At 37.7% G+C, this 18,202-nt stretch overlaps 1 protein-coding gene across 1 annotated transcript in view; it reads left to right on the top strand.

The window, feature by feature from the left end:
* ap1m1 (adaptor related protein complex 1 subunit mu 1) overlaps window positions 1-14,480 on the top strand; it is a 40,377-nt gene extending 25,897 nt beyond the window's left edge. Inside the window, exons 11-12 of the mRNA XM_061920849.1 lie at window positions 13,500-13,575; window positions 13,968-14,480. Coding sequence (XP_061776833.1) covers window positions 13,500-13,575; window positions 13,968-13,990 — 99 coding nt within the window. The 3' untranslated portion in view covers window positions 13,991-14,480. The remainder of the gene's footprint in view (window positions 1-13,499; window positions 13,576-13,967) is intronic.
* Window positions 14,481-18,202: the final 3,722 nt, after the last annotated feature.

The following is an 18,202-nucleotide window of genomic DNA, read 5'->3' as shown; positions in this document are numbered from 1 at the left end:
CAGCTAATGTTTCAAAGGCCCACGGAACATTCTAAAAATACTATTAAAATAAACAAAAACATAACAAAAGTGAAATAAAAAAGCTTCAAGGTTAAATATAATTTAGAAAAAGTTGCAATGTTGACTAATAAAAGAAAGCTGTTTTTTTTCTTTCAAACTGTCATTGCTCAAAACATAATATTGAATCAAAATCAATGTTATTATGAATTATTGACCTATCCAAGTTTCCGATTACTTTACATCAACTATTCCACTAACAAAAATATTTTTGGTGAAAGATTTTGCAAATTTGGTAAATAAAAAATTATATTTTGTTGTTTTCTTACTGTACCGAAAATGAACCGAACCGTGACGTCTAAACCGAGGTACGTACCGAACCGACATTTTTGTGTACCATTACACCCCTAGTAAATGGTAAATGGGTTATACTTGTATAGCGCTTTTCTACTTTCAAAGCACTCAAAGCGCTTTGACACTCTTTCCACATTTACCCATTCACACACACTGATGGCGGGAGCTTACCATGCAAGGCCCTAACCACCACCCATCAGGAGCAAGGGTGAAGTGTCTTGCTCAAGGACACTACAGACACGACGAGGTTGGTAGAAGGTGGAGATTGAACCAGGAACCCTCAGGTTGCTGGCTGGCCCACTCTCCCAACTGCGCCTCCCCGTCCCTCAGGTACCAAATCATTTTACATGATTTGGTACCCGATAAAACAGACTGAATTTGCTCGGTAGCTGTAAAAGCACAGAAATCGGTAACCATCCCTACGTACTTCTGTGAATTTTAATCACAATCTTTAAACAATTGCATCTCTAACATATTTTATCTACAACTAGAGAAGCTGCTCGGTTACATGGTGCTCGTCTACTGAGTTAAAGGGGAACATTATCACAATTTCAAAAGGGTTAAAAACAATAAAAATCAGTTTTCAGTGGCTTGTTGTATTTTTTTAGTTTTTTTCAAAATTTTACCGGTCCCGGAATATCCCTAAATAAAGCTTTAAAGTGCCTTATTTTCGCTATCTTCGAAACCACTATCCATTTCCCTGTGACGTCATACAGGGCTGCCAATACAAACAACATGGCGGTTACCAAAGCAAGATATAGCGACATTAGCTCGGATTCAGACTCGGATTTCCGCGGCTTAAGCGATTCAACAGATTACGCATGTATTGAAACAGATGGTCGGAGTATGGAGGCAGATAGCGAAAACGAAATGGAAGAAGAAATTGAAGCTATTGAGCGAATAGCTATTGACGCTATTTGGCCATAGCGTGGGTGTACCTAATGAAGTGCCCCATAGCATGGCTGCCTTATTAGCATCGCCGGTAAAATGTGCGGACTAAACGATCAGGACTTTCACATCTTGTGACACCGGAGCTACTTAAATCCGTCGATTGGTAAGTTTTTGTTTTGCATTAAATGTGGGTATCTAGTTTCAAATGTACATACGGCTAGCGTAAATAGCATGTTAGCATCGATTGGCATAGCATGTTAGCATCGATTAGCTGGCAGTCATGCCGTGACCAAATATGTCTGATTAGCACATAAGTCAACAACATCAACAAAACTCACCTTTGTGATTTCGTTGACTTTATAGTTGCAAATGCATCTGCAGGTTATCCATACATCTCTGTGCCATGTCTGTCTTAGCATGGCCGGTAAAATGTGAAGACACTTTTTACATTCATTGGGGGTCTGGCGGCAGATTTCTTGCCAGTGGTGCAACTTGAATCCCTCCCTGTTAGTGTTGTTACACCCTCCGACAACACGCCGACGAGGCATGATGTCTCCAAGGTTCCAAAAAATAGTCGAAAAAACGGAAAATAACAGAGCTGAGACCCGGTGTTTGTCATGTGAAAATGAAAATGGCGGGTGTTCTGACGTCATCGCTAAAAGACCGATAAACAGAAAGGCGTTTAATTTGCCAAAATTCACCCATTTAGAGTTCGGAAATCGGTTAAAAAAAATACATGGTCTTTTTTCTGCAACATCAAGGTATATATTGACGCTTGCATAGGTTTGGTGATAATGTTCCCCTTTAAACAATATGCGCATTATCGAGGTTTGGAATGAATTCCCATTCTTTGCGCCTACATCTTGCACAAATAAACTGATGGCATTTTTCCAGAAGGCGAAGTTTCATGACTGTTTTATAAATGATCTTTGACATTTAACTATTAATAATTGATGTTTTATTATGAATACACCGGGTCTGACTCACTATCTGGTGAGTTCAAGGTGCTCTCACATGTTATAGTTATCTACGCTGTACAATTACCATCCTCTGAACTTCAGTCATTCATAATTGCTACTGTTCATGAGCAACAAAGGGTCAAAGTATAGTCACGCTACTTTTTAATGAGACTTTTGAATGACTTTCATTAAGAGCGCTGAAACCTCATCAGCATTGCCACATTCGCCAACAAAACATGATTAGGTTGGCATGGATGTCGTCCATCCCACTTGGAAACGACACGCTCGCATCCAAGCTCATTTAAGCAGTTTGGAAGCCGCTTCATTCTGCCCTTTTCTTGACCCTCTCCGCCTCGCTCACTTTGGCTTTTGCACTGACTCACCGGCTGGTGCTCAAAAGCGAGCGCGGATGAAGACGTCAACTAGCAGAGAGACGCCAATATGCGGGAATGAACACAAATCTGTCACAGCAGACCGCCAGCGGTCATATTTTCAGGGCTTTTTAGTGCCATGAGGTGACTTAATTCCGACATTTGTCAGCGTTTATCTCACCTGGGTGCAGTCGGCCACCCATGTTACTGTCCAACGCATGAGGAGAGGCAGTGGAGTTTAATTAAGTCGTGTAACTATCAGGGCATGGGAAAGTTCCTCTAAATCAGGGGTCACCAACGCAGTGCCCGCGGGCACCAGGTAGCCCGTCAGGCCCAGATGAGTCGCCCGCTGGCCTGTTCTAAAAATAGCTCAAATAGCAGCACTTACCAGTGAGCTGCCTCTATTTTTTAAATTGTATTTATCTACTAGCAAGCTGGTCTCGCTTTGCTCGACATTTTTAATTCTAAGAGAGACAAAACTCGTAGAATTTGAAAATCCAAGAAAATATTTTAAAGATGTGGTCTTCACTTGTTTAAATAGAGTCATAAAATGTTTTACTTTGCTTCTTATAACTTTCAGAAAGACAATTTTAGAGAGAAAATACAACCTTAAAAACGATTTTAGGATTTTTAAACACATGTACCTTTTTACCTTTTAAATTCCTTCCTCTTCCTTCCTGACAATTTAAATCAATGTTTAAGTAATTTTCTTTTTTATTGTAAAGAATAATAAATACATTTTAATTTAATTCTTCATTTCAGCTTGTTTTTTCGACGAAGAATATTTGTGTAATATTTCTTTAAACTTATTATGATTAAAATTCCCCAAAAATATTCTGGCAAATCTAGAAAATCTGTAGAATGAAATTTAAGTCTTATTTCAAAGTCTTTTGAATTACTTTTAAATGTTTTTGTTCTGGAAAATCTAGAGGAAATAAGGATTTGTCTTTGTTAGAAATATAGCTTGGTCCAATTTGTTATATATTCTAAGAAAGTGCAGATTGGATTTTTACCTATTTAAAACATGTCATCAAAATTGTAAAATTAATCTTAATCAGTAAAAAATACTAATGATGTTCCATAAATTATTTTTTAAATCCAAGAAAATATTTTAAAGACTTGGTCTTCACATGTTTAAATACAGTCATAAAATGTTTTACTTTGCTTCTTATAACTTTCAGAAAGACAATTTTAGAGAGAAAATACAACCTTAAAAACGATTTTAGGATTTTTAAACACATGTACCTTTTTACATGTTAAATTCCTTCCTCTTCCTTCCTGACAATTTAAATCAATGTTTAAGTAATTTTCTTTTTTATTGTAAAGAATAATAAATACATTTTAATTTAATTCTTCATTTCAGCTTGTTTTTTCGACGAAGAATATTTGTGTAATATTTCTTTAAACTTATTATGATTAAAATTCCCCAAAAATATTCTGGCAAATCTAGAAAATCTGTAGAATTAAATTTAAGTCTTATTTCAAAGTCTTTTGAATTACTTTTAAATGTTTTTGTTCTGGAAAATCTAGAGGAAATAAGGATTTGTCTTTGTTAGAAATATAGCTTGGTCCAATTTGTTATATATTCTAAGAAAGTGCAGATTGGATTTTTACCTATTTAAAACATGTCATCAAAATTGTAAAATTAATCTTAATCAGGAAAAATTACTAATGATGTTCCATAAATTATTTTTTAAATCCAAGAAAATATTTTAAAGACTTGGTCTTCACATGTTTAAATACAGTCATAAAATGTTTTACTTTGCTTCTTATAACTTTCAGAAAGACAATTTTAGAGAGAAAATACAACCTTAAAAACGATTTTAGGATTTTTAAACACATATACCTTTTTACCTTTTAAATTCCTTCCTCTTCCTTCCTGACAATTTAAATCAATGTTCGAGTATTTTTTATTTTTATTGTAAAGAATAATAAATACATTTTAATTTAATTCTTCATTTCAGCTTGTTTTTTCGACGAAGAATATTTGTGTAATATTTCTTTAAACTTATTATGATTAAAATTCCCCAAAAATATTCTGGCAAATCTAGAAAATCTGTAGAATCAAATTTAAATCTTATTTCAAAGTCTTTTGAATTTCTTTTAAATGTTTTTGTTCTGGAAAATCTAGAGGAAATAAGGATTTGTCTTTGATAGAAATATAGCTTGGTCCAATTTGTTATATATTCTAACAAAGTGCAGATTGGATTTTTACCTATTTAAAACATGTCATCAAAATTGTAAAATTAATCTTAATCAGTAAAAATTACTAATGATGTTCCATAAATTATTTTTTAAATACAAGAAAATATTTTAAAGACTTGGTCTTCAGATGTTTAAATACAGTCATAAAATGTTTTACTTTGCTTCTTATAACTTTCAGAAAGACAATTTTAGAGAGAAAATACAACCTTAAAAACGATTTTAAGATTTTTAAACACATATACCTTTTTACCTTTTAAATTCCTTCCTCTTCCTTCCTGACAATTTAAATCAATGTTCGAGTATTTTTTATTTTTATTGTAAAGAATAATAAATACATTTTAATTTAATTCTTCATTTTAGCTTCTGTTTTTTCGACGAAGAATATTTGTGTAATATTTCTTCAAACTTATTATGATTAAAATTCCCCAAAAATATTCTGGCAAATCTAGAAAATCTTTAGAATCAAATTTAAATCTTATTTCAAAGTCTTTTGAATTTCTTTTAAATGTTTTTGTTCTGGAAAATCTAGAGGAAATAAGGATTTGTCTTTGATAGAAATATAGCTTGGTCCAATTTGTTATATATTCTAACAAAGTGCAGATTGGATTTTTACCTATTTAAAACATGTCATCAAAATTGTAAAATTAATCTTAATCAGTAAAAATTACTAATTATGTTCCATAAATTATTTTTTAAATCCAAGAAAATATTTTAAAGACTTGGTCTTCAGATGTTTAAATACAGTCATAAAATGTTTTACTTTGCTTCTTATAACTTTCAGAAAGACAATTTTAGAGAGAAAATACAACCTTAAAAACGATTTTAGGATTTTTAAACACTTGTACCTTTTTACATTTTAAATTCCTTCCTCTTCCTTCCTGACAATTTAAATCAATGTTCAAGTATTTTTTTTTATTGTAAAGAATAATAAATACATTTTAATTTAATTCTTCATTTTAGCTTCTGTTTTTTCGACGAAGAATATTTGTGTAATATTTCTTCAAACTTATTATGATTAAAATTCCCCAAAATTATTCTGGCAAATCTAGAAAATCTGTAGAATCAAATTTAAATCTTATTTCAAAGTCTTTTAAATTTCTTTTAAAAAATTTTGTTCTGGAAAATCTAGAGGAAATATTGATTTGTCTTTGTTAGAAATATAGCTTGGTCCAATTTGTTATATATTCTAACAAAGTGCAGATTGGATTTTAACTTATTTAAAACATGTCATCAAAATTGTAAAATTAATCTTAATCAGGAAAAATTACTAATGATGTTCCATAAATTATTTTTTTAATTTTTTTCAAAAAGATTCGAATTAGCTAGTTTATCTCTTCATTTTTTTCGGTTGAATTTTGAATTTTTAAGAGTCGAAATTGAAGATATACTATGTTTCAAAATTTAATTTTCTTTTTTTTCGTGTTTTCTCCTCACTTAAACCGTTCAATTAAGTGTTTTTTTCATCATTTATTCTCTACAAAAAACCTTCCGTAAAAGGAAAAAAAATGTACGACGGAATGACAGACAGAAATACCCATTTTTTTATATATGTAGATTTATTTATTAAAGGTAAATTGAGCAAATTGTCTATTTCTGGCAATTTATTTAAGTGTGTATCAAACTGGTAGCCCTTGGCATTAATCAGTACCCAAGAAGTAGCTCTTGGTTTCAAAAAGGTTGGTGACCCCTGCTCTAAATTGTGCAACTAATTGCAGAGGTAGTACACATTAGAAGTGAGCACAACGTACTGAAGTGCACGGATAATTGACGCAGGACCACACTTATGGCGTGTGCTAATTGACACTTGCTAAGGTGACAAGGCAAGTATAACCTGATGTTCACAAACAAACATCCGCCATTCCAAAACACTAGAATGCTATCCAGCAGATGATTGATGGTCTTTTTGTTGACAGCGTGGACACGGTTTTACTGTGCCAGCCCCCGAGTCTCAAGCCCAAGGCATTCTCTGATCTTGCTGGGGCGCATAAAGTTAAATACAAGGCGACCACAGCCGAGGACCGGAGCCAATCCACCAGCAAAAATTCCTGCGCTCTCCCTTTCCGCTGTCATCTGGAAGCCAGTGTGACTGAGACATGGTGGCTTAAACCCCCCCCAGAAAAAGGGTCACGTCAGCCTTACGGTGGTCAAATGCGCACTTTAGGCCTCATTTGGGAGTATGCACAAGTGTGCTGTTTACATCCTTGACACATCACATGGAACCTTCTATACATGTTGTGACAATCCACCATGTCATCCCAGCGCTACAGAATTCTGGTGATGGCTATTTTTGGCCTTACTCGAAGTCCAGCGATGTGGTAACACTTGTTCGGTTAACGGCCTTGTGAAAGCCATAGGGGGTTTGTGCTGAATCGTGTAAAAAACACAGTCCTGTCAAAGAAATGTGCGTTTCCCTTGAACGACCGTTCTGCAGCCTCAACCCCCCCTTCTTGTGAGTCATGCTGCTGCTTCCTCAAGTGTGCGGCTCGTATCTCGGGCCGGTGCAATATTAACTCCTCTTGACTCGAGGGCTTTTTTTTTTTTTCCCTAAATCGCTGGTTTGGACAGCAGAAACATTGTACTGCATTTTGAATACCTGCAGAACTTTAGAAACTTCTCATTCTATTTTACACTTGATTGCCAGCCACTTGGGCAAATCATATAGTTGATGTGGACGCCCATATCTTCTGTACAGATTTACTTTACTAAGAGAAGACCAGGATACTTCTCTTGTTGCCTTATTTGTAGGGGTGTAACAGTACGTATATTTTATTGAACCGTTTCGGTACGGGGGTTTCGGTTCGGTTCGGAGGTGAACGAACGAGTTTCCACATGTATATATTATGTAGGGCACCGCACGTTGTGTAAACAATGCAGAGCGAGGCACAACACACGGCAGGCTAGCAGCAACCGGGCTAGGACAATATGCAAAAGCCATAGCTGGAAGACCTTCCTGCCTTGTTAACATCTCCCCTTTGGGAACACTTCGGCTTGGCGGTGCAATACAACAATTCAGGACGGAGGTTTGCCGACATAGTTGAGCAGCAGTAGGGTATGCTTCTACATGCTAACTCTTTTGAAGCGGCACCACCGCCAAGTCAACCTCGCTTTAAGGAAGAGAAACAGGAGCGTGGTGCAAACACCGCATTCAAGCAGCCTCTCCTCGGCCAGCCAGGCAGGGCTAAAGCAATAACAAATGTTTTTATAGCAGCACATTTAAGACCATCCATCCATCCTTTTTCTACCGCTTGTCCCGTTCGAGGTCAAGCGGGGGGGTTGCTGTATTGCATTAAAACTAGATTTTGACCCACTTCTATGGTGGAAGAACAATAAGCCCATCTATCCTCTTACTACCAAGTTAGCCAGGCTGGGGGGGGGAGTTAATCTGAGGCTGAGTTGACTTGAAACTGTTTAATGTTGCACTTTTTATATATAGAAGAAAAGTTTTGTCATTTTATTTCTTCTGAGCAACAACTGGAGGCAGTTTAATGTTGTTTTACGTGGACCCCGACTTAAACAAGTTGAAAAACTTATTGGGGTGTTACCATTTAGTGGTCAATTGTACGGAATATGTACTGTACTTTGCAATCGATTAATAAACATCTCAATCAATCAGAAAAAGCACTTTATATGTAGAAAGGTTTTGTTAAGAAACCATTCTGAGCCTTATCTTATTTAGTTTATATATATATATATATGTATGTATATGTGTATGTATGTATATATGTATATATATATATATATATATATGTATGTATATATGTATATATGTATATATATATATATGTATGTATATATGTATGTATATATATATATATATATGTATGTATATATAAATATATATATATGTATGTATATATATATATATTTATGTGTGTATATATATATATATATGTATGTATATATAAATATGTATATATATATTTATATATATATGTTGACCACATTAACTTTGGCATTGGACCCTGTGTGTATATGTATGTTATGCCATTGTTTACAAATTTGGTAAATAAATAACCAAAAAATGTATATTTTGTTGTTTTCTTACTGTACCGAAAATGAACCAAACCGTGACCTCTAAACCGAGGTACGTACCGAACCGAAATTTTTGTGTACCGTTACACCCCTACTTATTTGTATTTGACTTTATTAAATGGATGTATTTCGGTTTGGCGCAGCCTGTCCGTAGCAGGAGTGGATGCAAAGAAGAAAAAAAGGAAGACAAAGGGGGGAAATGCAGGGACAAGACAGAGAGACAACAACAACAAAAATCAGTGAATACGATATGTACAAATTTGATACCAAAAATGATAGCAAAGAAGCAGTTAGTGAAGTAGATAGTAATAACACCGAAATGACAATAAACATTATTGCTCTACAAATGGAACCATAAAAATACCGATAGAATTAACACTATTGATAATAAATATTAATATTTACCTCATAGATGTCTGATAATATCGGACTGCCGATATTATCGGCCGATAAATGCTTTACAATTTAATATCAGAAATTATTTATATCTGTTTCAAAAAATAAAATTCATGACTTTTTAAAACGCCATTGTACGGAATGGTACACGGATGTAGGGAGAAGTACAGAGTGCCAATAAACCTTAAAAGCACAGCCTTTGCATGCCGGCCCAATCATATAATATCTACGGCTTTTCACAGACATGTGGATGCAAGGCATACTTGGTCAACAGCCATACAGGTCACACTGAGGGTGGCCGTATAAACAACTTTAACACTGTTACAAATATGCGCCACACTGTGAACCCACACCAAACAAGAATGACAAACACATTTCAGGAGAACATCTACACCGTAACACAACAGAACAAATACCCAGAACCCTTTGCAGCACTAACTCTTCCGAGACGCTACAATATACACCCCCCGCCTCAACTGCCAAAATTAGTAGGACAAAATGGCACTCGCCAAATACTGTCATCAGAAAAGCATGTTTAATATAAATAGTGGGATTGTCCTCCTAAAGAAACAACTTTTTCTATTTTCATACATTTTTGAAAAGCTCTAAGGAGGCACTGAAGAGACAGGTTGTAGACCCTTGCTCAAGAGCTAAGGCACTGGAACAAATATTAGCATGTGTGTTTGTTTTTGTCCTTTCTAGTGTCAAATATTGACCACTTAGCAACCAGTGCTGTCACCTGTGAAGGCATGGGCCATGGTATGATAACATTTGGCAAAAAGATCTGTGGTTTTATGCTACAGTATTTTAATTACAGCTCTTAAAATGTGTTACTTTTGAAATAAAAAAATAAGAGTAACTTTCAAACAATATGCATATGTATATATAAAATATTTGGATAGTGAAAATGAAAAGTGGAGCATACTGTGTGTATTTAAAGTATACAAATCAATAACTAAATTATTTCTAAACACATAAATTAATTGCAGTTCTTAATGCAGTTTACTGTTGCAAAACCTGCAACTCAAATTACAACTGTTCTTTAAAAAACATGCAAATAAATGCAATCAGTGGTTTAAAAGACCTAAATATAAATAATCAATTAAAAAAGATGCTTAATAAATCAATAAAACGTGATCACAAATTACCCAAAGTGTTTTGGAGTTGTAAAGTGTGTATTTAATGAGGTTTGATTAATTTGCTGCCGTAATTGTAATTTTGGCGTTAAAGTAAAACATAACATGCCTGAGCTTCTATTCTTTGCGTCATTTTATCTAGCTGGTATTCATCACGTTAGCATGCTAATTCTTCCTCACGTCGTTGATACAACACAATGTGGACGCGTTTATTTTTTTTCTACCTGGCAGCAAAACAAAACTTAAATGTTTCTGTGTGGACAGCACCTCAGTCACAAGTTAGTATTTGTGTCACTAATACCAAATGCAAAGCGTAGTTAGTTAATGTAAAGACAGCCTTCAGTTATCATTGTTATTAGTTACTTAGTTATCACGATTATTATTTATGTATTTTTATCCATCCATCCATTTCCTACCGCTTATTCCCTTTTGGGGTCGCGGGGGGTGCTGGCGCCTATCTCAGCTACAATCGGGCGGAAGGCGGGGTACACCCTGGACAAGTCGCCACCTCATCGCAGGGCCAACACAAATAGACAGACAACATTCACACTCACATTCACACACTAGGGTCAATTTAGTGTGGCCAACTAACCTATCCCCAGGTGCATGTCTTTGGAGGTGGGAGGAAGCCGGAGTACCCGGAGGGAACCCACGCATTCACGGGGAGAACATGCAAACTCCACACAGAAAGATCCCGTGTCGTAGATTATTTACAGGACTTCACATTTGGTGTGGTAGGATTTAAAATGATTAAAAGTTTTGTTTTTTATTTAGTACCGTATTTTTCGGAGTATAAGTCGCTTCGGAGTATACGTCGCACCGGCCGAAAATGCATAGTAAAGAAGGAAAAAAATATATTTACGTCGCATTTATTTGATAAAATCCAACACCAAGAATATACATTTGAAAGGCAATTTAAAATAAATAAAGAATAGTGAACAACAGGCTGAATAAGTGTACGTTATATGAGGCATAAATAACCAACTGAGAAGGTGCCTGCTATGTTAACATAACATATTATGGTAAGAGTCATTCAAATAACTATAACATATAGAACATGCTATACCTTTACCAAACAATCTGTCACTCCTAATCCATAAATCCCATGAAATCTTCTTCCTCGATGTCGCTTCTAAACAACTCTGCCGTCCTCTTTTCGTTTTCTGCTGCATAAATCACTACATCCAGCTTGTAATCTGCAGTACATGATTTCCTTTTTGTTGCCATTTTTGTTCAGCCCTTCTCAGTTTTTATAAGTTACCGCCAACGTTGAAATGATCCACTTTAATAGCTACGGCAGTAACATATAGCATTGAGCAGTTAGCATCCCATGACCAACAATGCACTCTTGCCATGACCCTCCCCCGCCAAATTCTTATTGGTTGACGTGTATGTGACCGTTGCTGACATTTTCTTCGTCTATTCCGCAAATTAGATAAATAATATTATTTAATATTTTACGGTAATGTGTTAATAATTTCACACACAAGTCGCTCCGGAGTACAAACCCTGTTTCCATATGAGTTGGGAAATTGGGTTGGATGTAAATATAAACAGAATACAATGATTTGCAAATCTTTTTCAACCCATATTCAGTTGAATGCACTACAAAGACATGATATTTGATGTTCAAACTCCTAAACTTTCTTTTTTTCTGCAAATAATAATTAACTTAGAATTTCATGGCTGCAACACGTGCCAAAGTAGTTGGGAAAGGGCATGTTCACCACTGTGTTAAATCACCTTTTCTTTTAACAGCACTCAATAAACGTTTGGGAACTGAGGAAACTAATTGTTGAAGCTTTGAAAGTGGAATTCATTCCCATTCTTGTTTTATGTAGAGCTTCAGTCGTTCAACAGTCCGGGGTCTCCGCTGTCGTATTTTACGCTTCATAATGCGCCACACATTTTCCATGGGAGACAGGTCTGAACTGCAGGCGGGCCAGGAAAGTACCGGCACTCTTTTACTACGAAGCCACGCTGTTGTAACACGTGGCTTGGCATTGTCTTGCTGAAATAAGCAGGAGGGTTCATGATAACATTGCTTGGATGGTAACATCTGTTGCTCCACAACCTGTATGTACCTTTCAGCATTAATGGTGCCTTCACAGATGTGTAAGTTACCCATGCCTTGGGCACTAATACGCCCCCATACCATCACAGATGCTGGCTTTTGAACTTTGCGCCTATAAGAATCCGAAGGACAACACGTCCACAGTTTCCAAATATAATTTGAAATGTGGACTCGTCAGACCACAGAACACTTTTCCACTTTGCATCAGTTCATCTTAGATGAGCTCGAGCCCAGCAAAGCCGGCGGCGTTTCAGGGTGTTGTTGGTAAATGAGTTTGGCTTTGCATGGTAGAGTTTTTAACTCGCACTTACAGATGTAGCGACCAACTGTAGTTACTGACAGTGGTTTTATGAAGTGTTCCTGAGCCAATGTGGTGATATCCTTTACACACTGGTGTCGGTTTTTGATGCAGTACCGCCTGAGAGATCAAAGGTCCGTAATATCATCGCTTACGTGCAGTGATTTTTCCAGATTCTCTGAACCTTTTGATGATATTTTGGACCGTAGATGTTGAAATCCCTAAATTTCCTTGCAATAGTTTGTTGAGGAATGTTGTTCTAAAACTATTCAACAATTTGCTTACTAATTGGTGACCCTCGGCCCATCCTTGTTTGTGAATTACTTAGCATTCCATGGAAGCTGCTTTTAAACCCAATCATTGCACCCACCTGTTCCCAATTAGCTTGCACACCTGTGGGATGTTCCAAATAAGTGTTTGATGAGCATTTCTCAACTTTATCAGTGTTTATTGCCACCTTTCCCAACTTCTTTGTCACGTGTTGCTGGCATCAAATTCTAAAGTTAATGATTAGTTGGAAAAAAAAAAAAAAAAAATATTAGTTTGAACATCAAATATGTTGTCTTTGTAGCATATTCAACTGAATATGGGTTGAAAATGATTTGCAAATCTTTGTATTCTATTTATATTTACATCTAACACAATTTTCCGACTCATATGGAAACGGGGTTTGTATAAGTCACACCTCCGGCCAAACTATGGAAAAAACTGCGACTTATAATCCGAAAAATACGGTATTTGCATGAACTTTGAACGTTGTGTTGGTAACGGTGTATTTGTCCGTAGGTGCGCTACCTGAAGATCATCGAGAAGAGCGGCTACCAGGCCCTGCCGTGGGTGCGCTACATCACTCAGAATGGAGGTCATTGCACACACACACTCACTCACCGTGCTTTTGTGCTGGCATTAGGCAAGAGTTAGGCAATGGCCTGCAATGTGGTGGGAACTGATGCGCTTTTTCTATTCAAAAGAAGAAGAAAAAAAAATAACACATGAGGCAATGTCCGGTAAAATATGTGAAAGTGATTTTTTTTTTTTTTTTTTTTTTTTTTTAACTCCTTGCTAATAATGTGGAAAGGTTGCACTTGCGTGGTCTTTTGGTTGATGCAGCCTCTAATTGGCCAACATCCTCCTCATTTCCTTTGTATTCCAGTCCTCCTGCCGGGTGGAAAGAAGCAGCCACTTGATTTCTCCACAATCCTCTTGTTTTATTCATCACCATATTTAATTAAGTCCTGTCCATTTCCTCTGCAGATTACCAGCTCCGCACCCAGTAGGCGACGCCTCAACCGGGGCGGGGCAGAGTCAGACCGCTGGCATGTGTCCATGAAGAGACCACAGGACTGTCGAGTCTTTTTTGTTCATTTTCCCAGTCATTACAACACATTAGATGAAGAGTCCGGTGAGGGACGTTACGGAGGAAAGAGTCTTTCGGAGGAAAGCGTCCGTGTCAAACAGGAGTCATGTTTACATGCAGCGTCATCAGTAGGTCAGAAAAGTGATACAATTCACTCTTTTGCTGTCACACACACCCTCACCTCTTTGAGTTTCTGTATATATTTGATACATATCGATGAGGTCAGTGTTATTCGTTACACGTATGAAAGCCAATCATTGTTTCTCTCTGTGGTGCAACGCCATCAGATGTGCGTAAAATATAAATGATCACATTGAGATTGCATGGTAATGATCCCTGACAAATATACCTCTCTTTATTCCATGTGTAACCACGTCCTTTAATCATTAAATGTATATTTAGAGAAAACACCTGCAGACTTATCATTTGAAGCCATGTACAAACCCTGTATCCATATGAGTTGGAAAATTGTGTTAGATGTAAATATAAACGAAATACAATGATTTGGAAACATTTTCAACCCATATTCAATTGAATGCATTACAAAAACAAGATATTTAATGTTCAAACTCATAAACTTTATTTTTTTTTGCAAATAATAAATAACTTAGAATTTCATGGCTGCAACCAAAGTAGTTGGGAAAGGGCATGTTCACCACTGTGTTACATCACCTTTTCTTTTAACAACACTCAATAAACGTTTGGGAACTGAGGGAACTAATTGTTGAAGCTTTGAAAGTGGAATTCATTCCCATTCTGTGTGGCGCAGTGGTCGTGCGCAACCCGAGGATCCCTGGTTCAATCCCCACCTAGTACCAACCTCGTCACGTCCATTGTGTCCTTGAGCAAGACACTTCACCCTTGCTCCTGATGGGTGCTGGTGAGCGCCTTGCATGGCAGCTCCCTCCATCAGTGTGTGAATGTGTGTGTGAATGGGTAAATGTAGAAGTAGTGTCAAAGCGCTTTGAGTACCTTGAAGGTAGAAAAGCGCTATACAAGTACAACCCATTATTTAGAGCTTCAGGCGTTCAACAGTCCGGGGTCTCCGCTGTCGTATTTTACGCTTCATAATGCGCCACACATTTTCCATGGGAGACAGGTCTGGACTGCAGGCAAGCCAGGAAAGTACCTGCACTCTTATTTTCACGACGTCACGCTATTGTAACACGTGCTGAACATGGCTTGGCATTGTCTTGCGGAAATAAGCAGGGGCGTCCATGAAAAAGACGGCGGCATATGTTGTTCCAAAACCTGTATGTACCTTTCAGCATTAATGGTGCCTTCACAGATGTGTAAGTTAACCATGATTTGGGCACGAGTGCACATCCATACCATCACAGATGCTGGCTTTTGAACTTTGCGTCGATAAGTGAAGTGAAGTGAATTATATTTATATAGCGCTTTTTCTCTAGGGACTCAGCGCTTTACATAGTGAAACCCAATATCTATTTTTTACATTTAAACCAGTGTGGGTGGCACTGGGAGCAGGTGGGTAAAGTGTCTTGCCCAAGGACACAACGCCAGTGACTAAGATGGCGGAAGCGGGCATCGAACCTGCAACCCTCAAGTTGCTGGCACGGCCACTCTACCAATCGAGCTATACCGCCCCATAACAGTCTGGATGGTTTGGTTCCCCTTTGTTCCGGATGACATGATGTCGAATTTTCCAAAAACAATTTGAAATGTGGACTCATCAGACCACAGAACACTTTTCCACTTTGCATCAGTCCATCTTAGATGATCTCGGGCCCAGAGAAGCCGGCGGCGTTTTTGGATGTTGTTGATAAATGGCTTTCGCTTCGCATAGTAGAGCTTTAACTTGCACTGACAGATGTAGCGACCAACTGTATTTAGTGACAGTGGTTTTCTGAAGTGTTCCTGAGCCCATGTGGTGATATCCTTTAGAGATTGATGTCGGTTTTTGATACAGTGCTGTCTGAGGGATCGAAGGTCACGATCATTCAATGTTGGTTTCCGGCCATGCCGCTTACGTGGAGTGATTTCTCCAGATTCTCTGAACCTTTTGATGATATTATGGAGCGTAGATGTTGAAATCCCTAAATTTCTTGCAATTGCACTTTGAGAAACGTTGGTCTTGAAATGTTTGACTATTTGCTCACGCAGTTGTGGACAAAGGGGTGTACCTCGCCCCATCCTTTCTTGTGAAAGACTGAGCATTTTTTGGGAAGCTGTTTTTATACCCAATCATGGCACCCACCTGTTCCCAATTAGTCTGCACACCTGTGGGATGTTCCAAATAAGTGAAGTGTTTGATGAGCATTCCTCAACTTTATCAGTATTTATTGCCACCTTTCCCAACTTCTTTGTCACGTTTTGCTGGCATCAATTTCTAAAGTTAATGATTATTTGCAAAAAAAAAAAAAATGTTTATCAGTTTGAACATCAAATATGTTGTCTTTGTAGCATATTCAACTGAATATGGGTTGAAAAGGATTTGCAAATCCTTGTATTCCGTTTATATTTGCATCTAACACAATTTCCCAACTCGTATGGAAACGGAGTTTGTACCGGTCCCGGGGGTCCGTTCCGAAGATGCATCTCCCTAAACCGCCCTGACCTGTGATATCGTATAGCGCCGATTTGTGCTTGGTCAGCAGGCACGGAGCTGGAAAAAAGGAGGAGTCAAGTTGTGATCGCAGGGATGCTGTGTGGCTTTTGTGCTGAGATCCATGTCGGAGCACGGTGACCTCACAGAGACGTTGCCTTTTAGGTCATGTGATCGCGACACACTAATGAGCGGGTTCGATATCGCTGCAATGACAGCGCACATCATTAGGAGCACCTGGTCCCATGTCATATTCTGTCATCACAAAGGTAATGGTGCACAATAATTGTACATTAGCAAGTTGATACCTTACGGACTGTCATTCAAAATATTCTTTTCAGAACAGCTTCTGGGTAGACTGTGCCTAATGTTTTGGTAGCGTATGTGGTTTCTACTTTAATTAGATAATTAATGAATGTTCTTTCAATGCACCTGTTGTGTCTGTTTAGGCTGGAGGTGTTCCAGGTACTTCATCAGATCGCAATAGGCCCGAGGGAGTCGTCTTTTGTGGAATGTCTTTGTTCTTTTGCTCATTTGCAAGCCGGTATCTCGACTTGAGTCTCACAAGCATATCCTCAGATCTTGAGCTTGTATGACACGGCGCTATTTCTGCGGCCCACATGAGACATACTGAACATAACTTGTCTGTTTCTATCGCTACTGTCTGAAGGTGATAATAATCCTGAGAGCGTATCCGAGTCATGCAATACCCGCACATATTTCTTGTGTTAAATAATGCTTAAATACATTGGAGAGTTAGCTACCTCTAGGTATCCGAGTAAAGGTTGCAAACAACCTCATTAATGGTCATCCCATCCATCCATTTTCTACCGCTTGTCCCTCTCGGGGTCGCCGGAAAACGTCTCACCATGTGACGACACGTTACGCAGGTGTTGCGCTTAAAGGGGAACGGCACCGTTTTTGGAATTTTTGTCCATCACTCCCAATCATACGCATTTTTCTTGTTTTTTTCATCAGAATCTGTTTATTGGCTGAGTATAACATTTTAAAATTGTCCACAACAATATTATCTGCATGCGTCACTAGATCAGCAACACACTCTTGAGAATTCGCTGCTAAAGTTTGTAAAGGGACCAGGGGGTGGTGATAGATAAGGCAGATGGAGAGGTAGCAGTGTAACAGTCCCTCATAGTAAATTATGATAAATGACTTTACAATGGCTCTGCGATGAGGTAGCGACTTGTCCAGGGTGTACCCCGCCTTCCGCCCGATTGTAGCTGAGATAGGCGCCAGCGCCCTCCGCGACCCCGAAAGGGAATAAGCGGTAGAAAATGGATGGAAATGGATGGACTTTACAATGTCTGCACTCACCGGGACACGGACTGATGGTTGTTCATATCGTCCTGTTTGGATGAAAAATAATAATAATCCTCACACAATTCAAACGAGCGCCTTTTTATGACTTTCTCATGGTCTCGGGGTTAAGTTAAATGTCAAAGTTGACCAACTTCAATCAATCAATCAATCAATCAATGTTTATTTATATAGCCCCAAATCACAAATGTCTCTAAGGACTGCACAAATCATTACGACTACGACATCCTC

This window comes from Nerophis ophidion, linkage group LG14, assembly GCF_033978795.1.
Source record: "Nerophis ophidion isolate RoL-2023_Sa linkage group LG14, RoL_Noph_v1.0, whole genome shotgun sequence".
NCBI lineage: Eukaryota > Metazoa > Chordata > Actinopteri > Syngnathiformes > Syngnathidae > Nerophis > Nerophis ophidion.
Note: the sequence above shows the minus strand (reverse complement) of the source record. Positions and strands in the feature narration are given on the sequence as shown.